Source organism: Mobula birostris, chromosome 9 (genome assembly GCF_030028105.1).
Source record: "Mobula birostris isolate sMobBir1 chromosome 9, sMobBir1.hap1, whole genome shotgun sequence".
NCBI classification, from domain to species: domain Eukaryota; kingdom Metazoa; phylum Chordata; class Chondrichthyes; order Myliobatiformes; family Myliobatidae; genus Mobula; species Mobula birostris.
Window position 1 is genome coordinate 81871425 of NC_092378.1, and position 26681 is coordinate 81898105.

Sequence of the window (26681 nt, forward strand, 5' to 3'; positions counted from 1 at the left end):
GTTCCTTAACCTGGTGGGCTCCTGTACCTTCTTCCCGATGGCAGCAGTGAGAAGAAAGCATGGACTGGATGGTGGGGATCCTTGATGGTTGACGCTGCTTTCTTCAGCAGCACTCACAAGTTGTACTCAAGGGCTTTTCCTTTGATGGGACAGTGCTATATCCATGACGTGTTGCAGGTTTTTCCGTTCTTGGGCACTGGTGTTTCCATATCAGGCCGTGATGTTCACCATCATGTTTGAAACATCAAAAACACTTGAGTAAATACAAAGCACCAAGGGACATCTTGAAGTCACATAAGGAGGACTTGCAAAACAAACTGCTGTATTAGTGTTACCCATGTTTTAGAAGAACTCTTTAACTGGTGCTCATGTTCTGCAGAGGGCTGTAGACTCAACCAGCTCCACCATGGCCAGTGGCCTCCCCAGCATCAGTGACATCTTCAAAAGGCGATACCTCAGGAAGGTGGCATCCATCATTAAGGATTCCATCATCCACCACATGCCCTCTTCACATTGCTACCATCAGGCAGGTGGTATACGAGGCTGAAGACCCACACTCAACTTTTTAGAACTAGCTTTATTCACCTCTGCCATCAAATTTCAGAATTATGTTAAACATCAGTGGCATATGTCATGAAATTTGTTGTTTAGCAGTGGCCCCTCCATACCAGACGGTGATGCAAACAATTAGAATGCTCTCCATGGTCCATCTGTAGAAATTGCTAGAGTGCTGGTGACATACCAAGTCTCCTTAAACTCCGAATGAAATATACCTCCTATATACAGTATGTTGGGCTAAAGAGGTTTGTGAATGGACAATTAACCTTGAACACTACCTCCATACCTTTTTTTTGCAATACTTACATGATTTTATAATATATTTATTATAATTTATGGCATAGTTTATGTATTGCACTGTACTGCTGCTGCAAAACAATAAATCTCACAACCTACGTCAGTGATACTAAACCTGATTCTGATGCTAGCCCAGTCTACAGGTAAATTGTTGCAAATCGTATAGCTCACATTGCCTTACCCAGTTATCTGGAAAGTATTTATCCACAATCTCTCTCATTTTAGCTTGCTGCGTGTGAAGAGTGGGCGGCTCGAAGTAGAGGATCACATAAAGCATAGCAGCTTGAGTAGCCAAAGCTGTGCTACGGTGTTCTGGCAGTGGGTATGCTGAAACCTGACAACCAAAAACACAAAAATCATTGAAGGAAAACCTTGGGAGTAAAGATTATCAACTTTAAATATCACAAGTTGATTTGTCTATCTGTGTAGGCCACCAATACCATTTTATCAGTTGTTATAGTTTCTTTCCTATTCCTTACTAATATTACCAATGATCTGACACACATCACAGGAGGAGTTCACTTCATCGAATATTTAATAAATCATGCAGTCTTAAGCAGAAGCATTTGGCAGAGGAAATGCCCCCTGCACAGCTCCAAGATTACAATTCAATATGTATGTGGGGAACAGCTGATTTACACTGATACAAAGATGGCAGGTCTGTAGAACATTACCAACTAGCTGAAGTGGATTCCAAATTGAGCTCAAACAATATTAAGGAAATATAAGCAGTGAGATTGATAGCCACTTAAAGAGTGCCTCTCTACGATTGATTAATGACTGGATAAGTGAGTACAACATGAGGTAAAGAACAGAAGCACAAAGTAATATTCTCTCAATTTCACTAAACAATATTGATGGGTCTTAACCCAAACCGCCATCTCTCCCAGTAGAAACGGTTCTGCCACCTTTCCCCAGTTAACCAACATTTATTGTTCTCTCGATTCCAGCCATTTCTAGCATTTCCAGTTTTTAACTTCAGATCTCCACTAACTGCAATAATTTTTTAATCTCACCTGTCAAAGAGATATTGCCTAAAGAAATACAACATTAACCTTCGATGGTTGAGGCTTGTGTTACCCAATTAGATAATGTTGAAAAGTGTATTGTCTAAGGCAGAGCTTCCCAACCATTTTTATGCTATGGACCAGTAACATTAAGCAAGGGGTCATGGGCTCCTGAATTTTAAAGGAACAATATATGGCCTTCTAAATCAGTGCCATGGCTCTGAAACTTTTTGAGTTATACATAATTGAACAAACATCACATGGGCGATGTTTAGTAACAGATTATGCAAGACTACAAGATATAAAATTGAATTGACGTTATTTCTTACATCCTTTGCATACATGAGTAAAAATCTTTACATTACATCTGTCTAAATATGCAATGTGCAATCATAGTAATTTATAATAATTTATACTAAATAGAACAGTCATTGCAATATAGAGTACACTGAAAATAGCATGAGTTAATTAGTCTAATGGCCTGGTGGAAAAAGCCTGTTGGTCCTGGCTTTTATGCTGTGGTACCGTTTCCCAGATGGTAGCAGCTGGAATAGATTGTGGTTGGGGTGATTCAGGTCCCCAATGATCCTTAGGGCCCTTTCTTACACACCTGTCTTTGTAAATGTGCACCATCCTCTGCAGAATCCTGTGATTATAGTCATAGTCATACTTTATTGATCCCGGGGGAAATTGGTTTTCGTTACAGTTGCACCATAAATAGTAAATAGTAATAGAACCATAAATAGTTAAATAGTACTATGTAAATTATGCCAGTAAATTATGAAATAAGTCCAGGACCAGCCTATTGGCTGACAGTGTCTGACCCTCCAAGGGAGGAGTTGTAAAGTTTGATGGCCACAGGCAAGAATGACTTCCTATGACGCTCTGTGCTGCATCTTGGAGGAATGAGATTAAGAGAGGTACAGTTCCCATACCAGGCAGTGATGCAGCCAGTCAGGATGCTCTCAGTTGTGCCCTTCTAGAAAGTTCTTGGAATTTGGGGGCCCATATCAAACTTCTTTAACCATCTGAGGTGAAAGAGGTGCTGTTGTGCCTTTTTCACCACACAGCTAGTGTATACTGACCACGTGAGATCTTCAGTGATGTGGATGCTGAGGAACTTGAAGCTGTTTACCCTCTCAACCCCAGATCCATTGATGTCAATAGGGGTTAGCCCGTCTCCATTCCTCCTGTAGTCCACAACCAGCTCCTTTGTTTTTGCGACATTGAGGAAGAGGTTGTTTTCTTAACACCACTGTGTCAGAGAGATGACTTCTTCCCACTGAGCCTGCTTCCATCATGGCTTACTTATTATCCTTTGCAACCCCATTCTCCTGCCTTCTCCTTGTAACCTCTGATGCCCCCACTAATCAAAAACTTATCAACCTCTGCTTTAAATATACCCAATGACTTAGCTTCCACAGCAACCTATGGCAATGAATTCCCAGATGCGCAACCCTCTAGCTAAAGAACTTCCTCCTCTTCTCTGTTCTAAAGGGACATCCTTCTATACTGAAGCTGTGCCTTCTACACTCTCCCACAAAAGAAAACATCTTCTCCAGATCCACTCTATCTAGGCCTTTCAATATTTGATAGGTTCCAATGAGATCTCCCCCCCACTTCATTCTTCTAAACTCATGTGACAATGTTTATCAGTGTAATAAATAATTCAAAAGCACTCCGTATCTTGGGGTTGTTTTGCAACCAATAAAGAGTGATCACTGCAATATGAATGATCTTGATGAATCATCTCAGCACAAAATATCGACTACTTATTTTGCCTCCATAGATGCTGCCTGACCTATGAGTTCCTTTTAGAATTTTGTTACTCTGGATTTCCAGCATCTGCAGAATCTCTTGTACTTACAAACGTTTGTATGATTCACTATCATTTCATATTTTTTGAAATGCGCATGTATTTAAGAGAAGCTTATCCACTCACAGATATAAGAGTCTACTTAAGATCACAAACATATTCCAATGTTTCAAAGTTTCAAAGCACATTTATTATCAAAGAATGTATAAATTATACAACATAGAAACATAGAAAGCCTACAGCAAAATACAGGCCCTTCGGCCCACGATGCTGGCTGTCCACATGACCAATGCCTCACATCATCCTGTACACCTCTATCAGGTCACCTCTCATCCTCCATCGCTCCAAGGAGAAAAGGCCAAGTTCACTCAACCTATTCTCATAGGGGATGCTTCCCAATCCAGGGAACATCCTTGTAAATCTCCTCTGCACCCGTTCAATACTTTTCACATCCTTCCTGTAATGAGGTGACCAGAACTGAGCACGCTACTCCAAATGGGGTATGACCAGGGCCCTATAAAGCTGTAACATTACCTCTAGGCTCTCAATCCCACAGTTGATGAAGGCCAATGCACTGTATGCTTTCTTAACCAGTAGCACAGCAGCTTTGACTGTCCTATGGACTCGGACCCCAAGATCCCTCTGATCCTCCACGCTGCCAAGAGTCTTACCATTAATACTATATTCTGCCATCATATTTGACCCACCAAAATGAACCACCTCACACTTACCTGGGTTGAACTCCATCTGCCACTTCTCAGCCCAGTTTTGCATCCTATCAATGTCCCACTGTAACGTCTGACAGCCCTCCACACTATCCACAACAGCCCCAACCTTTGTGTCATCAGCAAATTTACTAACCCATCCCTCCAATTCCACGTAATTTACAGAAAGCTTGAATAAAAGGCATTCCAAAACAGATCCCTGAGGCACACCACCGGTCACTGACCTCCATGCAGAATATGACCCATCTACAGCCACTTCTGTGGACAAGCCAATTCTGGATCCACAAAGCAAGGTCCCCTTGGATCCCATGTCTCCTTACTTTCTCAATAAGCCTTGCATGGGATACCTTATCAAATGTCTTGCTGAAATCCATATACACTACCTCTATGGCTCTACCTTCATCAATGTGTTTAGTCACATCCTCAAAAAATTCTATCAGGTCCACAAGGCACGACCTTCCTTTGACAAAGCCATGTTGACTATTCCTAATCATATTATGCATCTCCAAATGTTCATAAATCCTGCCGCTCAGGATCTTCTCTATCAACTTACCAACCACTGAAGTAAGCCTCACTGGCCTATAATTTCCTGAGCTATCTCTACTCCTTTTCTTGAATAAGGGAACAACATCTGCAATCCTCCTATCCTCTGGAACCTCTCCCATCCTCATTAATGATGCAAAGATCATTGGCAGAGGCTTAGCATTCTCCTCCTTCGCTTCCCACAGTAACCTAGGATATATCTCATCCGGTCCTGGTGACTTATCCAACTTGATGCTTTCCAAAAGCTCCAGCACATCCTCTTTCTTAATGTCTATATGCTCAATCTTTTCATTCCGCTGTAAGTCATCCCTACAATCACCAAGGTCCTTTTCCATAGTGAATACTGAAGCAAAGTATTCATTAAGTACCTCTGCTATCTCCTCCGGTTCCATACCCACTTCTCCACTGTCACACATGATTGGTCCTATTCTCTCACATCTTATCCTCTTGCTCTTGAGAATTGTTTGCTTACAGGCAGCCACAAAGCAAGAAACCCAAAAGAAGGCAATATATAAAAAATACATAAATAAAATAAAGTCCAACACCCAATGCACAGAGAAAGGAGAAAAGAAAACACAAATCATGCAAACAATAGAAGCAAGCAACAACATTCTGAAACAAAATGAGTCCTTAGATCCGAACACCAGAGTAGACCCAAAGTCTCGTTATCAATGTATATAAATATTTACCTGTACCTAAATAATTTGTCTAGTAATAAATAGAAAATGCTAGAAATACATAAATCAGAGAAAGGAAAACTAGGGCTAACAATTGAGGACTTTTTTTAAAAAATTGCCAAACAAAATAAATTTAAAGATTCAAATCAAAAAACAGAATGGGAGAAAAGAAAGTGGTGGGAGGCAAAGATTCAAATTCATTTATTGTCATTTTTCAGTGCATGAGTGTAAAGACCACCAAAATAGTTGTTCTTTTGGATCTGATGCAGTATAAAAGAAAATACAATAAATATAAAGAACATGAGAAATTTAAATACTAAAGCAATCATATAAAACAGACTGTACAAGTGGCAATGTGTAGAGGGGTTGAAGGGTGATAAAGTACAAACAGTAAAAAGATATTCTTTCCTTTTAATATCTTTACTTTCTCTATTCACATTTAGTACACTAGCCTGCCATTTTCTTACCCAACCACCCTCGTGCAATACCAATAACAGGGAAAGTGAACATCCCAACTAAATGTTTACAGAGCTCAAATGAACAGAACTCAGCATGGGATGAGTAACTGATATGGATGCATATAAATTGATGCTAGGTGATATGTACGTAGTGGTGCTGCGATGGGTTAATGGGTGAAGGTGTGGATGAAACAGATGGGTTGGGGAAAGCATCTTGTGCATTGCTTTTATACTTCGTTCCTTAATGCAGAGATGAACAAGTTCTCCATTCAGCCTGCTCCTCAGTCTTGGTCAACTCACACTCTCTGTTTTCTTAGTAAATACACCCTTCTGAATTCACCGTCACCCTTAACAATGAGCAACTGGAACCTGTGCATCACTAACCTGATTATAAATGTCATCTGAGCGTAACCGGCCAACTACCATTGAGATGAATGTCTTGCTAATCGGCACTCTTTGGAAATAACTCTCTGGGTAGTTTGGGGGTTTTTTTGAGCCCAGCAGGGAGGAGTATCCTGTACTTCGTAGCAGCTTGCAAATGTCATCCAAATTGGAATCAGAAGATGAACGTGCAGCGCTGTAACAGACACAATACTTTAATCATTTAGGATCCATGCTCAAAAACAGAGGCTGCAAGACAATGCAAACAAGAAACAGAACTATTTCACACAACTCAATTTCACCAGTAGGAACACTTTTATACATTAAAAGTTAAAAAATTATTAGCATCTTTTCCTTTTGGTTTAAATAGATTGAAATAAAATCTTTAGTTAAAATCAAGAATGTGGGTGCCTGCAATGCACTCTCAATGTACAATCACAGCAAACTTCTCAAATGGACCTCAAAACAGGCAGCATGGTAGCACAACGCCACACAACACCAACTGTAAGAATGGAGTTCAGTTCCTGCTGCTATTAGGAGTTTGTTCATTCTCCCCATTACCCCATGGATTTCCTCTGAGTACTTCAATTTCCTCTCACATTCCAAAGACATACGAGTTCGGGATAGTAAGTTGCTGTGTTAGCACCAGAAGCGTGGTCCCCAACACATTCTCAACGCATTTCACCCTACGTTTTGATGTGCACGTGATAATGAATTTCAGAACCAGTGTAAAATAAAAGTAACACAACGTAAGGGCTGGAAAAGTACCAGAGGCAGGATTGTTAATCGAACATGCTGACATGAAGTTTAACTTTGAAATCTCTGTAGCAAGATCGGTGGCAATATGCAGGGCCAGTATTTCTTTCAGGAGGCAACAATCCTAATGAAATTCAAAACGTTCAACTGTTTTCCATTTGGTACTTCATACAGTTATTGGGTGCCTTTCCCCCACCACGCAGCAGTATTCCAAACATAAAAGTAAGCATTTAATTCAGGCTTTTGCTGATAGTTTCAATTTCTCCATTTTTAATGATGCAGACCAGAAAACAGTACAGCAGAATTAGGCCATTTGGCCCATCGAATCTGCTCTGCCATTTAATCATAGAAACACAGAAACATTGAAAACCTACAGCACAATACTGGCCCTTCAGCCCACAAAGTTGTGCCGAACATGTCCCTACCTTAGAAATTACCCAGGTTTACCCACAGCCCTCTATTTTTCTAAGCTCCATGTACCTATCCATAAGTCCCTTAAAAGACCCTATCGTATCCGCCTCCACCACAATCGCCGGTAGCCCATTCCACGCACTCACCACTCTCTGCGTAAAAAACCTACCCCTGACATCTCCTCTGTACCTACTCCCAAGCACCTTAAACCTGTGCCCTCTTGTGGCAGCCATTTCAGCCCTGGCAAAAAGCCTCTGACTATCCACACGATCAATGCCTCTCATCATCTTATATACCTCCATCAGGTCACCTCTCATCCTCCGTCGCTCCAAGGAAAAAAAGCCGAGTTTACTCAACCTGTTTTCATAAGGCATGCTCCCCAATCCAGGCAACATCCTTGTAGATCTCCTCTGCACCCTTTCTATGGTTTCCAAATCCTTCCTGTAGTGAGGCGACCAGAACTGAGCACAGTACTCCAAGTGGAGTCTGACCAGGGTCCTATATAGCTGCAACGTTACCTCTCGGCTCCTAAATTCAATTCCACGATTGATGAAGGCCAATACACCGTATGCCTTCCTAACCACAGAGTCAACCTGCGCAGCTGCTTTGAGCGTCCAATGGATTCGGACCCCAAGATCCCTCTGATCCTCCACACGGCCAAAAGTGTTACCATTAATACTATATTCTGCCATCATATTTGACCTACCAAAATGAACCACTTCACACTTATCTGGGTTGAACTCCATCTGCCACTTCTCAGCCCAGTTTTGCATCCTATCAATGTCCCGCTGTAACCTCTGACAGCCCTCCACACTATCCACAACACCCCCAACCTTTGTGTCATCAGCAAACTTACTAACCCATCCCTCCACTTCCTCATCCAGGTCATTTATAAAAATCACAAAGAGTAAGGGTCCCTGAGGCACACCACTGGTCACCGAACTCCATGGAGAATATGACCCATCTACAAACACTCTTTGCCTTCTGTGGGCAAGCCAGTTTTGGATCCCCAAAGCAATGTCCCCTTGGATCCCATGCCTCCTTACTTTCTCAATAAGCCTTGCATGGGGTACCTTATCAAATGCTTTGCTGAAATCCATATACACTATATCTGCTGCTCTTCCTTCATCAATGTGTCTAGTAACATCCTCAAAAAATTCAATCAGGCTCGTAAGGCACAACTTGCCCTTGACAAAGCCATGCTGACTATTCCTAATCATATTATACCTCTCCAAATGTTCACAAATCCTGCCTCTCAGGATCTTCTCCATCAACTTACCAACCACTGAAGTAAGACTCACTGGTCTATAAATTCCTGGGCTATCTCTACTCCCTTTCTTGAATAAGGGAACAACATCCACAACCCTCCAATCCTCAGGAACCTCTCCCTTCCCCATTGATGGGTCACTGCCAGATCATCGCAATCTCCTCCCTCGCCTCCTACTGTAGCCTGGGGTACATCTCATCCAGTCTCGGCGACTTATCCAACTTGATGTTTTCCAAAAGCTCCAGCACATCCTCTTTCTTAATATCTACATGCTCAAGCTTTTCAGTCCACTGCAAGTCATCACTACAATCACCAAGATCCTTTTCAATAGTGACTAGACTGAACTCCTGCCTCAGCAAGGACCTGGACCCGTTGCAATTTGCCTACCGCCACAATAGGTCAACGGCAGACACAATCTCAATGGCTCTCCACCTTGCTTTAGAACATCTGGACAACACAAACACTACGTCAGGATGCTGTTCATCGACTATAACTCAGCATTTAATATCATCCTTCTCATTTCATTTCATTTTTCAATCTTTTTATTGATTATTATTGAAAATCAACAAAAAAAACATTAAAGTAGTCAAATCAACATACCTATAGTTAAACTATCAATTAACTAATTAACCAAGCTAAACACTATACCAATAATAATAAGAAAAAACAAAATGTTAAAACTATTTTTTTTGGAAAAAATAAAGAAGGAAAAGAGAAATCCTACTAACTAAAACAAAAAAAACCCTACTAACCCAAAAAAAAGAGGGAAAAAAAACCCATTGGGAGCAGAACCCCAGAGCTATACACCTTACAAGCTTCCATAAAAGAAAAACATCAATCCGCCAACCAAATCCAATTACACAAGAATCAGAAGGGGACCATCTTAATTAACTCAAATCAAATGATAGTAGCGGGCAAAAGAACCCCAACTTTTCTCAAAGTCAAATCGAGAATCAAAAGTTCAACTTCTAATTTTCTCCAAAGACATAACATCACCTGAGAGAACCATTGTATCAAAGTGGGAGCAGAGGCATCTTTCCATTTCAATAAAATAGCCCATCTGGCCAATAATGTGACAAATGCAATTCCATGTTGGTCTGATATAGAAATACCGTGAATATATTGAGGAATTATACCGGACAAAACTGTCAATTTATTAGGTTGTAAATTAATTTTTTGAAGTTTTAGAAATTATAGAGAAAATAGATTTCCAAAACTGTTTCAATACAGAACACGACCAAAACATATGTGTCAATGTAGCCGTCTCAGTTTTACATCTATCACACTATCAACATTAGGAAATATTTTAGACAGTATCTCCTTTGTCAGATGGTATATATAATTATCTGGATAGACAGGGTCTGATTAGGAACAGTCAACATGGATTTGTGCATGGAAAGTCATGTTTGAGAAATCTTATTGAATTTTTTGAGGAGGTTACTAGGAAAGTTGACAAGGGTAAAGCAGTGGATGCTGTCTGTATGGATTTCAGTAAGGCCTTTGACAAGGTTCCACACGGAAGGTTAGTTAGGAAGGTTCAATCGTTCGGGATTAATATTGAAGTAGTAAAATGGATTCAGCAGTGGCTGGATGGGAGACGCCAGAGAGTACTGGTGGATAACTGTGTGTCAGATTGGAGGCCGGTGACTAGTGGTGTGCCTCAGGGATCTGTACTGGGTCCAATGTTGTTTGTCATATAAATTAATGATCTGGATGATGGGGTGGTAAATTGGATGAGTAAGTATGCAGATGATACTAAGATAGGTGGAGTTCTGGATAATGAAGTAGGCTTTCAAAGCTTGCAGAGAGATTTAGGTCAATTAGAAGAGTGGGCTGAAAGATGGCAAATGGATTTTAATGCTGATAAACGTGAGGTGCTACATTTTGGTAGGACTAATCAAAATAGGCATCTGTTAGTCTTGCGAGACCATGGATCTGTCATAGTCATACTTTATTGATCCCAGGGGGAAATTGGTTTTCGTTACAGTTGCACCATAAATAATAAATAGTAATAGAACCATAAATAGTTTAATAGTAATATGTAAATTATGAAATAAGTCCAGGACCAGCCTATTGGCACAGAGTGTCTGACCCTCCAAGGGAGGAGTTGTAAAGTTTGATGGCCACAGGCAGGAATGACTTCCTATGACGCTCTGTGCTGCATCTCGGTGGAATGAGTCTCTGGCTGAATGTACTCCTGTGCCCACCCAGTACATTATGTAGCAGATGGGAGACATTAACCAAGACAGCATGTAACTTAGACAGCATCCTCTTTTCAGACACCACCGTGAGAGAGTCCAGTTCCATCCCCACAACATCACTGGCCTTACGAATAAGTTTGTTGATTCTGTTGGTGTCCGCTACCCTCAGCCCGTTGCCCCAGCACACAACAGCAAACATGATAGCACTGGCCACCACAGACTCGTAGAACATCCTCAGCATCGTCCGGCAGATGTTAAGGGACCTCAGTCTTCAGGGCGCATGCCTGAGCAAGGTTGTATGGAAGACCAGCAGTTGCCCATGCTGCAAGTCTCCCCCCTCCATGACACCAATGTTGTCCAAGGGAAGGGCATTAAGACTCATGCAGCTTGGCACCAGTGTCGTCGCAGAGCAATGTGTGATTAAGTGCCTTGCTCAAGGACACAACACGTTCCCTCGGCTGGGGCTCGAACTCACGACCTTCAGGTCGCTAGTTCAATGCCTTAACCACTTGGCCATGTGCCCAATCAATCAAAATAGGTCATCAAAATAGGACATACATGGTAAATGGTAGGGCATTGAAGAACAGAGGGATCTAGGAATAATGGTGCATAGTTCCCTGAAGGTGGACTGTCATGTGGATAGTGTGGTGAAGAAAGCTTTTGGTATGCTGGCCTTTATAAATCAGAGCATTGAGTATAGGAGCTGGGATGTAATGTTGAAATTGTACAAGGGATTGATAAGGCCAAATTTGGAGTATTGTGTACAGTTCTGGTCACCGAATTACAGGAAAGATGTCAACAAAATTGAGACAGTACAGAGAAGATTTACTAGAATGTTAACTGGGTTTCATCTCCTAAGTTACAGAGAAAGGTTGAACAAATTGGGTCTTTATTCTTTGGAGCGTAGAAGGTTGAGGGGGGACTTGATAGAGGTATTTAAAATTATGAGGGGGATAGATGGAGTTGATGTGGATAGGCTTTTTCCATTGAGAGTGGGGGAGATTCAAACAAAAGGACATGAGTTGAGAGTTGAAGGGCAAAAGTTTAGGGGTAACATGGGGGGGAACTTCTTTACTCAGAGAGTGGTAGCTGTGTGGAACGAGCTTCAGCAGAAGTGGTTGAGGCAGGTTCGATGTTGTCATTTGAAGTTAAATTGGATAGCTATATGGACAGGAAAGGAATGGAGAGTTATGGTCTGAGTGCAGGTCGGCAGGACTAGGTGAGAGTAAGAGTTTGGCATGGACTAGAAGGGCCAAGATGGCCTGTTTCCATGCGTTAATTGTTATATAAATAGTAACGATGTACAATTTTAATTTGAATTAGAGCGTGACTGGCACAAATCGAAGAAGAGTTAACCAACTTCAAAATTCGCACCAATCCTCTGTTATCAAGGTCATCTTAAGCTCTCTTTCCCAATCTTGCTTAATCTTAAGGATAATTATACTGTTGTAATAGTAAATTATAAATTTTCCCAATAAAACCTTTCACTAAAGGATTCATTTTTAAAATTATATCTAACAGGTCAGAATCTTGTATATATGGAAAATTACTTAAATATTCTTGTAAGAAATGTCTGACCTGAAGATATTGCAAGAAATGTAAGTGCGAGAGAGAATATTTAGTTACTAATTTCTCAAAAGACATCAATTGACCTTCTTGAGACTGATCCATGAAAGAATAAACTCCAAAGAAAAAAGCTAGGATCACTAAGTGAAGGTTTATATGAACAGTTTCAATAAATTAAACTAAGTAGGTTAAATTTTTTAAGATTAAAAAAATTGCGAAACTGGTACCAAATTCATAATGACTGCTTAAGCATAGGATATAAATTTAGAATAGAAATTTTGGCTAGTTGTACAGGTAAAGAGGCTCCTAATAAAGAAGTTACATAAAATTGTTTCACAGCTTTTAATTCCAAATCAACCCAAGGTGGTCGTTCATTTTTATCAGTCCAATATAACCAAGAACACACATAATGTATATTAACCGCCCAATAATACATTCTTAAATTAGGCAGAACAAGATCTCCACCCTTTTTTTGATTTTTGTAAATGATATTTCCCGATTCTTGGTCTTTTATTATTCCAAACAAAAGATGAATAGAATCAACCTGATCAAAAAACTTCTTAGTTAAAAAAATAGGAATATTTTGAAATACATATAAAAATTTTGGTAAAATCATCATTTTAACTGCATGAATTCGGCCAGCTAACGAAAGTGTAAATGGATTCCATCTGCAAAATATTTGCTTCATAAAATCCACTAAGGGAACCAAATTAGCTCTGTAAAGGTCTCCATAATTTTTAGTGATGATAATACCTAAATATTTGAAAGAGTCCATAACTTTAAAAGGAATGTCATCATATATAGAAGCAGAATCATTTAAAGGAAATAATTCACTTTTATTAAGTTTAAATTATATCCCGAAAACTTTCCAAATTCATTTAATAATTTCAATAAACTAGGAATGGATTCTTCAGGATTCGAAACATAAACTAGGAGATCATCAGCATAAAGGGATATCTTATGAATAGTCCCATTTATGGAAATTCCTTGAATATCCTTAGCTTCACGAAGTGCAATAGCCAAAGGTTCCAACATCAAACTAAATAACATGGGACTTAACGGACATCCTTGTCTCGTACCCCGGGCAAGTCGAAAAAAAGGAAATCTGCAATTATTAGTAATAACAGTGGCAATAGGGCTTTTATATATCATTCTAATTCACTTATTAAAATTAGTATATTAAAATTAAAATATATTATTCCCAAAATTCTGATTGAGAAGTTGCAGAACCTGGGCCTTTGTACCTCCCTCTGCAATTGGATCCTCAACTCCCTAACGAGATGACCACAACCTGTGCAGATTGGTGATAACGTATCCTCCTTGCTGACAATCAACACTGGCACACCTCAGGGGTGTGTGCTTTGCTCACTGATCTACTCTCTATATAGACATGATTGTGTGGCTAGGCATAACCCAAGTACCATCTATAAATTTGTTGATGTTTAAATTTGTTGGTGGAATTTCAGGTGGTGAGGGCATACAGGAGTGAGATATGCCAACTAGCGGAGTGGTGCCCCAGCAACATCAGTAGGATGAAAGAGCTGATTGTAGACTTCAGGAAGGGTAAGACAAAGGAACACATACTAATCCTCATAGAGTGATCAGAAGTGGACAGAATGAGCAGCTTCAAATTCCTGGGTGTCAAGATCTCCGAGAATCTAACCTGGTCCCAACATATTGATGTACTTATAAAGAAGGCAAGACAGCAGCTATACTTTATTAGGAGTTTGAAGAGATTTGGCATGTCAACAAATACACTCAAAAACTTCTATAGTTGTACCGTGGAGAGCATTCTGACAGGCTGCATCACTGTCTGGTATGGAGCGGCTACTGCACAGGACCGAAAGAAGCTGCAGAGGTTTGTAAGTCTAGTCAGCTCCATCTTTTGTACTAGCCTACAAAGTACCCAGGATATATTCAAGGAGCAGTGTCTCAGAAAGGCAGCGTCCATTATAAAGGACCTCCAGCACTCAGGGCATGCCCTGTTCTCACTGTTACCATCAGGTAGGTGGTACAGAAGCCTGAAGGCACACACTCAGCGATTCAGGAACAGCTTCTTCCCCTCTGCCATTCGATTCCTAAATGGACATTGAATCCTTGGACACTACCTCACTTTTTAAAAAAATGTACAGTATTTCTGTTTTTGCAGTTTTTAAAATCTATTCAATACACATAATATTTACTTGATTATTTATTATTTTTTTCTCTCTGCTAGATTATGTATTGCATTGAACTGCTACTGCCAAGTTAACAAATTTCACATCACCTGCCAGTGATAATAAACCTGATTCTGATTTCTTTTTCTCCCTCCTCAGCACCACTCGCCCGTTGTCTCCCAATAATCTTTGATGCCATGTCCAATCAAAAACCTCTATAGCTCTGCCTGAAACACACCCAACAACCTAGCCTCCACAGCCGCCTGTGGTAATAAAATTCCACAAATTTATCACCTTCTGGCTAAAGAAATTTCTCCACATCTCTGTTTTAAATGCACACCCCTCTATCCTGAAGCTGTGCCCTCTTGTACTTGACTACCCCCCCACCAACATGGGAAATATCCTTTCCACATTTACTGTCTAGGCCTTTCAACATTCAAAAAGTTTCAATAAAACCCCCCCTCATCCATCTAAATTTCAGCAAGTACAGATCCAGAGCCATCAAATGATAACCCTTTCATTCGCAGAATCATCCTTGTGAACCTCCTCTGAATCTTCTCCAATACCAACAAATCTTTTCTTCAGAGACCAAAACTGTTCACAATACTCAAGGTGAGGCCTCACCAGAGCCTTATAAATCCTCAGCATCACATCCCTGCTCTTGTATTCTAGACCTCTTGAAATAAATGCTAACATTGTATTTGCCTTCCTCACCACTGAACTAACCTGCATTAACCTGAATTGACTTTTAGGGTGTTCTGCACAAGGACTCCCAAGTCCCTTAGCATCTCATTTTTTAGGATTTTCTTTCCACTTAGAAAATATTCTGCACATTTACTTCTACTGCCAAAGTGCAGGACCACGCATTTTCCAACATTGTATTTCATTTGCCACTCTCTAGCCCATTCTCCTACTCTGTCTACGTCCTTCTGCATCCTGCCTGTTTCCTCAACACTATCTGTCCCTCCACCAATCTTCGCATCATCTGAAAACCTGGCAACAAAGCCATTTATTCCATCATTTAAGTCATTGATATATAGCATAAGAAGTGGTCCCAATACTGACTCCTGCGGAACAACACTAGTCACTGGCAGCCAACCAGAAAAGGACTCTTTTATTCCCACTCACTGCCTCCTACCAATCCAGCAAATGTTCTAACCATGCCAATAATTTTCCTGTTATGCCATGGGCTCTTAACGTGGTAAGCAGCCTCATGTGTGTCACCTTGTCAGAGGCCTTCTGAAAGTCCAACTATTTAGCATCCACTACATCTCCTTTATCTATCCTATGTGTGATGTCAAAGAATTCCAACAGGTTCATCAGGCAGGATTTTCCCTTAAGGAAGCCATGCTGACTTTGTCCTATCTTGTCCCGTGTCACCCAAGTATTCCATAACCTCATCCTGAACAATTGACTCCAACATCTTCCCAACCACTGAGGTCAGGCTAACCAGTCTATATTTTACTTTCTGCTGTCTTCCTCCTTTCTTAAAGAGTTGAGTGGCATTTGCAATTTTCCAGTCCTCTGACACCATATCAGAGTACAATGATTTCTGAAAGATCATTACTAGTGCCTCCACAATATCTACCGCTACCTCTTTCAGAACCCCAGGGTGCAGTTCATCTGGCCCAAATGGCTTATGTACCCTTAGGTCTTTCAGCTTTTTGAGCACCTTCTCCCTTGTAATAGTAACTGCACTCACTTCTCTTTCCTCACCATCTTCAACACCTAGCACACTGCTAGTGTCTTTCACAGTGAAGACTGATGCAAAATACTCATTCAGTTCATCTGCCATCACCTTGGTCCCTGCTATTATTTCTCTGGCCTCATTTTCTAGCAGTCGTATATCCACTCTCATCTCTCTATTTTTTCAGACATTTGAAAAAGCTTTTACTATCCACTATTTGGATGTGCACAAACATCTGGGTTCAATCCAATTCTTGGGTCCATTTCTGATGCCAACACAGTATGCCCATAACTTACTAACCCTGACCTTATGTCTTTGGGACGAAACCCACACAGTCACAGGGAGAACATACGAATACCTTATGGACCGCAGCAGAAATCGAACATCGATCACTGATCGCTGGCACTGTAAAGCTATTGTGGTAACAGCTACGCTACGGTGGCACTCCCGCATAAAGCATGAAAACGACAAGAGCCCTGAGCAGAATGCACAGTACCTGTATCGGTAGTAGGAAACCAGCATCCTTTCTCTCACCTCTCCTTCTATTTTCTGGTCGATCACAAGCAGCATGACTCCATACAAGTACAAGGCTTCACACTGAACAATAACAGTAAACAGTCAGCCAAGAATAATAAAACAAATCAAACAAATTGTAGTACATTAGGTTTATTGGTAGATTAAGAGAATAAGATGTTATTCTAAGCTTTTAATCAGGAAATTTAAACTTACCGAAGTTCAAAGTAAAATTTATTATCAGAGTACATACATGTCACCACATACAACCCTGAGATTCATTTTCTGATGGGCATACTCAGCAAATCTATAGAATAGTAACTGTAAACAGGATTAATGAAAGAGCAAGAGCAGAGAAGATAACAAACTGTGCAAATGCAAATATAAATAAATGGCAATAAATAACAAGGACATGAAAAAAACAAACTAAAGAGTCCTTAAGGTGAGTTCATTGCTTGTAGGAACATCTCAATAGATGAATGTAGTTATCACCTTTAGCCCAAGAGTCTGATTCTTGAACCTGGTGGTGCAAATCCTGAGGCACTTGTACCTTCTATCTGATGGCAGCAGTGAGAAAAGATCATGGCCTGGGTGGTGAGGATCTCTGATGATGGATGCTGCTTTTCTATGCCAATGTTTCATGTAGATGTGCTCAATGGTTGGGAGGGCTTTACCTGTGATGTACTGGGCCGAATCCACTACCTTTTGTAGGATTTGCCGCTCAAAGGCATTGGTGTTCCCATATCAGGCTGTAATGCAGTCAGTCAGCACACTTTCCACCACAAATCTATAGAAGTTTGCCAAGGTTTTCGAAGACATGCCGAACCTCCACAGACTCCTGAGGAAGTAGAGGTGCTGTTGTGCTTTCTTCACAATAATATTTATATGATGGGTCCAGGAAAAGGTCCTCTGACTTAGTGATATCCAGGAATTTAAAGTTACTGACCCTCTCCATCTCTGATCCTCCAATGAGGACTGGCACAGGGACCACTGGTTTCCCTCTCCTGAAGTCTTCCATGGTCTTATTGACTGAGTGAGAGGTTGTTGTTATGACACTACTCAACCATATTTTCAGTCTCCCTCCTATATCTGATTCATCACCCCCTTTAATACAGCCCATAGTAATGGTGTCATCAGCAAAACTGAATATGATGTTGGAGCTGAACTTAGCCACATAGTCCTACAGTAGGTGTAAAGTGAGTAGAGCAGGGGGCTAAGTACACATTCCTGCGGTGCTCCTGTGCTGATGGAGATTGCGTGAACTGGGGGAGATGCATTTGAGAGCAGCATTGATGGTGGAGGAAGGGAAGCCTTTCTTTGAAAAAGGAGGACATCTCCTTTGTTCTAGAATGAAAAGTCTCACCCTGAGAGCAGATGCAGCGGAGACAGAGGGATTGAGAGAAGGGGATGGTGTTTTTATAAGCGGAAAGAGTTATAGTTCAACTAGCTGTGAGAGTCCATGGGGTTACAATAGACATCAGTGGATAAGCTGTCTCCAGAGATAGACACACTGAAATCCAGAAAGGGGATGGAGGTGTTGAGATGGACCAGGTAAATTTGAGTGCAGGGTGGAAGTTGGAGGCAAAGTAGATGAAGTTGACGAATTCAGCACAGGTGCAGGAAGCAGCACCAATGCAGTCATCGATGTAGTGTAAGAAAAGTGTGGGTTTGGAACATAGATTGTTCCACATAGCTGACAAACAGGCAGGAATATCTGGGACCCATGCCAGTGCCCATGGCTACACCTTTTGTTTGAAGGAAGTGGGAGGAGCCAAAGGAGAAATTATATGGAGTGAGAACAAGTTCCGCTAAGCGGAAGAAAGTGGTGGTGGAGGGGAACTGGTGGGGTCTGGTATCCAGAAAGAAATGGAGAGCTTTGAGACCCAGTTCTTTCTACCTTTCATCTCACATCAGCATCCTTTTTATGCAATTTTTACTGCTCATTGCTGAATGGTCGCAGCTTGAACAGCTCACTTGGCCCAATGTGCCTGGGCTGAGTTTTATAATAGAAATGCAGCTCATTCCGTTCCCCTACCTATTTGGGTGAAAATTGTTTTACCTTGAAGTCCATATCCAATACCTCCTTGAAAGCCACGAGTGGCCCTCCTTTCAGCTGATTCAGTGCAAGTCTTTGTAAACATAAGGAGTGAAAGGTAAAAGGACATGGTGGCATTGCAGTTAGTGCAATCGTTTTACAATGCTAGCTGCAAGATTGGGGTTCGATTACCGCCATTGTACGCTCTCTCCATAACTGGATAGGTTCCTCCGGTTTCCCCCCATGTACCTAAGGCACGGTTAGGATTAGGTAGTCATGGGCATGCTATGTTGCCAACACTTGCGGGCTGCCTAGCACAATCCTCGCTGATTTGTTTGATGCAAAAACAACACATTTCACTGTATGTTTCAAAGAACGTGTGACAAATGAATTTAATTTCTAATCTTTATCTTTATTAGTATTTATTGACTTTCCAATCAAAAACATCAAATACTGACTGTTGAAGTATAAGTAGTTCTGCTATAACATGCGTTCCCACTATTTGGAATATGATTGTGGAATTAGGAATGTTATCTGCATTGCACAGGGCACAGTTGTCACAGTGCAATCATGATCGGGAAAACCTGATTAAATCTGTGCTTTTCGGGCAAATGCAGCCGGTTCTGCTACACCACAACTTCCTGTAACAGCTGCATCACCATTTTGTATGAGATTTCAATGCATCAGATCTCAGGACAATGCAACAGATAGTGAGGACTGATGAAAACATCATCTGGGTCTCTCCCCCCTCCTCCCGCCATTCAGGACATGTATCAGAAGCCCTGAATACACAGTGCCTCCAGCCTTGTCAAAGACCCTTTCCACCCTTCCTACCATCTCTTTGACCTCCTGCCTGATGGCAAAATGTCCACAGCAGAAGAACCAGAACGGTTAGGCTGAGCAACAGCTTTTGCCACCAGGCTGCTGGACTTCTTAACACCCTGCTGCCAACTAGCACACAATGTATGCTCTGAATGCCTGATACCTCCACCTCCACACCACCCCCGGCCACTCACAGATACACTCCTATTCTGCACTAGTCACTTTTCATCTTTGATTGCTGCTGTTTCACATATTTATACGACTGCCTGTTTTACTATAATAGCGTCAGTAACATCATACTGTTTTACATAAACAAGCACCTTGCATGTTATGTAATCCTGTCAATCCTCAGGCCATGCCACTCTGGGATGTGTGTTAATATGATTTTGTGACTGTATGTGTTGTGTGTGACTATTTGCACTGTATTTTTCACCATGACCTAGAGGAACGATGTTTTGTTTGGCTGTACACACGTGTAGGGTTGAATGACAATGAACTTGAACTTACAAGAAGTTGTCTTCCGTCTTCATTTAGCAGTACTGTTTCAAGGGTCTGTTGAATGTAGACACCTTCATTGAGATCCTCAAGAAATCTGAAATAACCCAGCAGAGAGGTGTGATTCAACATTGGTTACACATCACTGGCACTGGAACAAGTAGGATCAGAATCAGAATCAGGTTTATTATCACCGGCATGTGACATGAAATTTATTAACTTAGCAGGAGCAGTTAATCTAGCAGAGAGAAAATAAAATAAACAAGTAAATAATTTATGTATGTTGAATAGATTTAAAAAATATGCAAAAACAGAAATACTGTTTTGCAACTCATGCAATTGGTTTCGCTTTACAGAATCAAATCTCCAAGGCTATTTGTTTTACATTGGAGCTATATATTGTAAATCTTTCAGTGTACAACACAGAAGCGTAGTGGCTAACACAAAGCTTTACAGTGCAGGCGATCCAGGTACAATTCCCACCACTGCCTGTAAGGAGCTTGTACATTTTCCCCATGACCACATAGGTTTCCACCAGGTGCTCCGATTTCCTCCCACAGTCCAAAGCCATAACAGATGGTAGGTTAATCGGATATTGTAAATTGTCCCATGAAACACACACACACACATATCAATTAAATCAGTATAGATATGACAAACAATTAAATTTCTTAAACACACAGGTCATAAATTAATACCATATAGCCGATATTATTTCCAAATTAAATTCAGCATTGACAAAACACACTTTTACCTGTTCAAATCAAATACATATTTGTGAACGCTTTCAAAAGCAAGGTAGAATCTTGTCAATATTTCAATGTGATTGTCACGAAATTCCTCATCTAAGTCTTGTAGTTCTGGTTTTGATTCCAACTTGCTTTCAAAGTCCTCTGGGCCCTTAAAACAAGATTAACTATATAGTTAAAGCAGCCGTCATTCCTTAACGGAAAAATATATTATAGGTGTTCAACAGGCATACAGACTCTCACTGTTCAACTTGAATTCTAACTCTTACTTCAAATGGAAAATCTCGCAAAAGGTGGTGGATTTGGGCCAGTACATCACAGGTAAAGCCCTCCCAGCCCCTGAGCACATCAACATGAAATGCTGTCATAGAAAAGCAGCATCCATCATCAGATCCCCACCACCCAGGCCATGCTCTTCTTTCACTGCTGCCATCAGGTAAAAGGTACAAGAGCCTCAGGACTCGCACCAGGTTCAAGAATAGTTACTACCCCCTCAACCATCAGGCTCTTGAGCAAAAGAGGATAATTATACTCACCTACTGAGATGTTTCCACAACAAATGAACACATCTTAAGGGCTTTTTATCTTGTTATTTCATGGTCTCATTATTTAATATTATTTATTTACAATTGCATTTGCAGTTTGTTGCCTTCTATGCTCTACTTGATCTTTTATTTATCCTGTTATCGTTACTATTCTATAAATATGCTGAGTATGCCACAGGAAAAAGAATCCCAGGGTTATACATGGTAATATACACGTATTCTCATTATAAGACCATAAGATATAGGAGCAGAAGTAGGCCATTCAGCCCATTGAGTCTGCTCCGCCATTCAATCATGGGATGATCCATTTCTTCCAGTCATCCCCACTCCCATACCCTTTGATGCCCTGGCTAATCAAGAACCTATCTCTGTCCAATGACTTGGCCTCCACAGCCGCTTATGGCAACAAATTCCATAGATTTACTACCCTCTGACTAAGTAATTTCTCCGCATCTCAGTTCTAAAAGGACGTCCTTCAATCCTGAAGTCGTGCCCTCTTGTCCTAGAATCCCCTACCATGGGAAATAACTTGGCCACATCTAATCTGTTCAGGCCTTTTAATATTCAGAATGTTTCTTTGAGATTCCGCACCCCCCCCCCCCCGTTCTCCTGAACTCCAGGGAATACAGCCCAAGAGCTGCCAGACGTTCCTCAAACGGTAACCCTTTCATTCCTGTAATTATAAAATTTACTTTGAACTTAATCAGTTGACAGGAATGCAACTATGCTTTTCCCAATTCCACCTGTTGATCAATCTTGCTATTGTGTTCATGTTGAGGACTAGACAGCCAAATCCTATTGACAAAGTAAGTGTCAACAGTCGTGAATGCTAAACTTTAATTACAAATAAACACAAGGAACTCCTGAGCCAAATCACTCAGCAGAGTTCCTTTTGATAAACATAAGGGCAACTCAGTTCAGAGCAGTGGTCCCCAACCTTTTTATACCAGAGATCCCTACCATTAATTGATCAGTCCGTGGACCCTAGTTTGGGAGTCCCTAGCTTAGAGATAGAAAAAGTGAAAGAATGTGGAAGTTATACACTCATAAACAAAAAAAATTCAGATGCTGGAAATCTTCAGCAACACACACAAGGAACCCAGCAAAAGCAGGCAGCATTTATGGAGGGAAAAAAACATTGCTATTTCAGGCCAAGACCCTTTGTCACCACACTATTGTGATCTCTAGAAATCCTAAAACTGGGATCACATATTACTCATTTAAAAACATCTTGGGGGTTTATGTTGGGCTTTTAGCCAACATCCATCACTGTCTGTTTTCCCTGTGACCGCATGGGTTTCCTTCGGGTACTCCGGTTTCCTCTCTGTTCTGGTTGGTAGTTTAATTGGTCATTGTAAATGTCCTATCATTAGGCTAGGATTAAATCTGGGGATTGCTGAACAGCTTGACTCGAAGGCCCAGAAAGCCCTATTCTGTGCTGTATCAGTAACACAGATCCATTCCGATCAGACATTGAGACATCATGGAATTTAAAATGGAGTGAGTTGTCTGAGAAAGTAGTTGAAGCAGGTACAATAAAGACATTTTAAAAACTTTTGGACAAGTATATGGACAGCAGAGATACAAGGGAATAAAGCCTGGTTTTGAATCCAATTTGCGGTTGATGTGATTAACTCTGTCAAGTAAGGGACCTCTACTGTTTGTGATATAAATGACCTGGATGAAAATGCAGATGGGTGGGTTAGTAAATTTACGAACAATGATTGGTGGTGTTGTGGATAGTATAGATATACAAAGAATCAGTTACACACATGGGCAGAGAAATGGTAGATGGAGTTTAATCTGGCCAAATGCTCAGTGGGGTATTTTGGTAAATCAAACGTATAGGAGCAGTATGTTGTTAATGGCAAGACCCTCAATTGTATCGATTTAGAGAGGGATGTTAGGATCCCTGAAATTGACTGCACAGGTTAATAGGATGGTAAAGAAAGTGCTTGCCTTAGTTGAGATACTGAGTTCGAGAGATGGAAAGTTATGTTGCAACTTTATAAAACTCAAGTTAGACCACATCTAGACTATTGCATTCAGTTCTGGGCACCCATTTATAGAAAGGATGTTCAGGCTTTGGAGAGGGTGTGGAAGAGGTTTATCAGGATGCTGAAGCAACACTCACAAAATGCTGGCCAGATGAACTCAGCAGGCCAGACAGCATCTATGGAAAAGAGTAAACTGTTGACGTTTCAGACCAAAACCCTTCACCAAGCCTGAAAAGACGCTGCCTGGATTAGAGGGCATATGCTATAAAAAGAAGTTGGGCAAACGCGGGTCATTTTCTCTGGAACGTGGGAAGCTGAGGGGAGATCTGATAGAAATGTATAGGTTTATGAGAGGCATAGAGTAGACAGCTGATATCTTTTTCCAGGGTCAACATGCTTAATACTAAATGATATGCATCTAGGGGGAGACTGAGGTCGAAAGGAGAATGCAGAGAAGGTATTTTATTTTAAACGGAGTGGGTGCCTGGAATATACTGCAAAGCGTGGTAGTAGACACATATGCAACATAAACATTTATGAGGCTCTTCTGCACATGAATGTGCAGAGATTGGATGGATATGGATATTGTGTAGGCAGAAGGGATTTAAATGCCAGTTTAATTAGCTTGGCTAAGCATAGACCTGTTCTGTACTGTACTGTACTCTTCTATGCTGTCAGGGAAATGACACAAGCTTAGGTGGCCATCTTGGTCAACGTGCACGTTTTGCCAAAGGATCGGCTTCTGTACCGTCTTACTCCACAACACCGTAGCAGACCGTCTTTCTCTGACTCTATCAGCACTTTAACACAAATTATCCGCAGTATTCCCTATATTACCACAGACTGACTAACTCTATGACTCTCCAGTAGTGCTGTTTATAAACACTTTTACACTGTCTGTAGTTTTCCTGCATTACAAGAAAATTTACAAGATTCGCTTCCAAGTTCCAGAAAGTACTTTGATATGCCCCGCGGTTGTGAAAGGTGCTACACAAACGTAGATGTTGCCAGCATTCTGTTGAGCAGCCATAGCCATCGGAGGCTACTTACATAGAGAAAGCTGGCATACAAGGCTGAATGGGAAATATTGATGTTGCAATTTATACCGCTACATGTTTTATGCACACGACAACAGGAAGTAGTTCATCGACAGGAAGTGCAACCTGTAAGTTTATATATTCTTAATAACAATTTCGCTGCAAAACAAAGATAAAAACATGTCCAAATAGTAGAAATGTGGCTTATTCCCGCAAATATTTACTCTCAAAATGAGGCCGCCTCAGAATGTGTTATTTCACTTGGTGAGGCATACAATTCAATCGAGAGGCGATTGGGGAAATTCGGCAAGGATTTGCTAAGGCTAAAACAAAACAAGAGGCAATAATGCAAATATACAAAAACATATTAAAAATGTTGCTTGTAAACCAGCAGGGTAATACAACAGGGCGAATGTTATGGTGAACTTTAGTTGTTTTTGTTTTCAGCATACCACTGAACATTTCGGAGAATACTCAGATCCAGAAGCCCTCACCTTAAAGTAACTAAAGTCACAAATAATGTCTCCATATTTCTGCTGCTCGGCTTTGTCTCGGAGTCTGAAAACACTCGGAACGAACTCGGACAGTCTCAAAAGTTCTGCAATGATGGCGTTACCGCGGGACACGATCCGCAGAATTGCTTGCCCACAGAGGTTGTTCTCCGCCAGGAAGTCCACCATGGCCGACGAGGGGTCAATCCGATGCAGGAGAGGACGCCAACGAACGACCACTGAAACCCCCCCCCTAAGACGCCTGTACCTACTGGATTGATTGCGGCCAGCCCGTGTTCATGCCGCAATGCTCCTTCCTTCTCTGGTGAGTGTTTCAGAGGCAAGGTCACTCTGCGGTGGGATTACAGCAGAGAACTCCAGCGGACAGTCAGATCGCTCCCCCTCGTATCTTTGGCTGGAGCTGCAGACGGAGAAACAGCGCAAGGCTTTCTTGCGCCTATTTAACAGGATTCGGTGCACAAGACCTCACACTCCTGCCTCCATGTTGATCATATGACTCCTTCCTGTCATCCCAGCATGTGACCAGGAGGCGTTCTTGCCTGATGCCGAATGAAGCGAGACTGCTGCTGATTCACATATCCCACATACCCCGAAACGTCATGTCAGCGAACGACGGACAACTTTGCCAATAAGAGGAAGGAAATCTCTCTGCACAATGATCGGCTCACTCTATTGGGGCTTTCGTTTATTATTTTTAAAGTTTCTAAAAATATACCAAACTTGAGATGTGGTTGATTTTATTTGAAAGAATGGCGCTGAGAAAAAAAATTATTGGTCACATGAACAATGAAATATACTGTGGTGTCAACGAGCAACACAGTCCGAGGATTGCAGTTAGGGATGCCCACAAGTGTCTCTATGCTCTTGTCACCAACATAACATGCCCACAACTTACTAACCCTAACTGTATATCATGGACTGTGGGAGGAAACCGGAGCACAGTACCAGGAGGAAACCCATGTGGTCACTGGGAGAATGTTGAAACTCCTTACAGACAGTGGTGGAGACTGAACCGGCTGGCTGGCACAGTAAAGCATTACACAAACTGTTACATTACAGTGGCTGCCCACAATGCAAAAGCAGATTAGAAATTTGGTATTCAGTTTGTTTTATTTTATTGGACTTTCACCAATTTTCATTGATTTGATCTGGGCTGATAGGTAACTCACGTGAATTATAATGAGGCAACGGGTACTTTGAAATCCATTACAACATATCAGCAGTGCGATTATGCCAAGGCAAGAGGTCTGAGCACAAACAGAACAGTCTAATAGACTAAGTGCTAAAAATCTGTGAGTCAACTCCAGAGCTGTCAGAATCACTCCCTACATCTCAGAACCAACTCCAGAGCTTTCGGAATCACTCCCTAAATCTTGGAGTCAACTCCCAAGCTGTCAGAATAACTCCAGAGTCTCATAGTCAACTCCAGAGCAGTCACAATCACTCCTTAGTGGCAGAGTCAACTCCAGA

General features: G+C 41.2%; 1 protein-coding gene across 4 annotated transcripts in view; it reads right to left on the reverse strand.

The window, feature by feature from the left end:
• The window catches only part of washc5 (WASH complex subunit 5), a 205763-nt gene extending 180017 nt beyond the window's left edge, over positions 1–25746 (reverse strand). For 2 of the 4 annotated variants that reach the window (XM_072268304.1, XM_072268305.1), the window contains exons 1-6: positions 25194–25746; positions 21126–21271; positions 20384–20468; positions 17003–17103; positions 6466–6658; positions 1037–1189 (exon numbers count right to left, since the gene is read on the reverse strand). In XM_072268304.1, the coding sequence (XP_072124405.1) occupies positions 1037–1189; positions 6466–6658; positions 17003–17103; positions 20384–20468; positions 21126–21271; positions 25194–25379 (864 nt within the window). In that variant the 5' untranslated portion in view covers positions 25380–25746. Of the gene's footprint in view, positions 1–1036; positions 1190–6465; positions 6659–17002; positions 17104–20383; positions 20469–21125; positions 21272–25193 lie in introns of those variants that run through there. The other 2 variants (XM_072268302.1, XM_072268303.1) reach the window with 2 other exon arrangements.
• Positions 25747–26681: the final 935 nt, after the last annotated feature.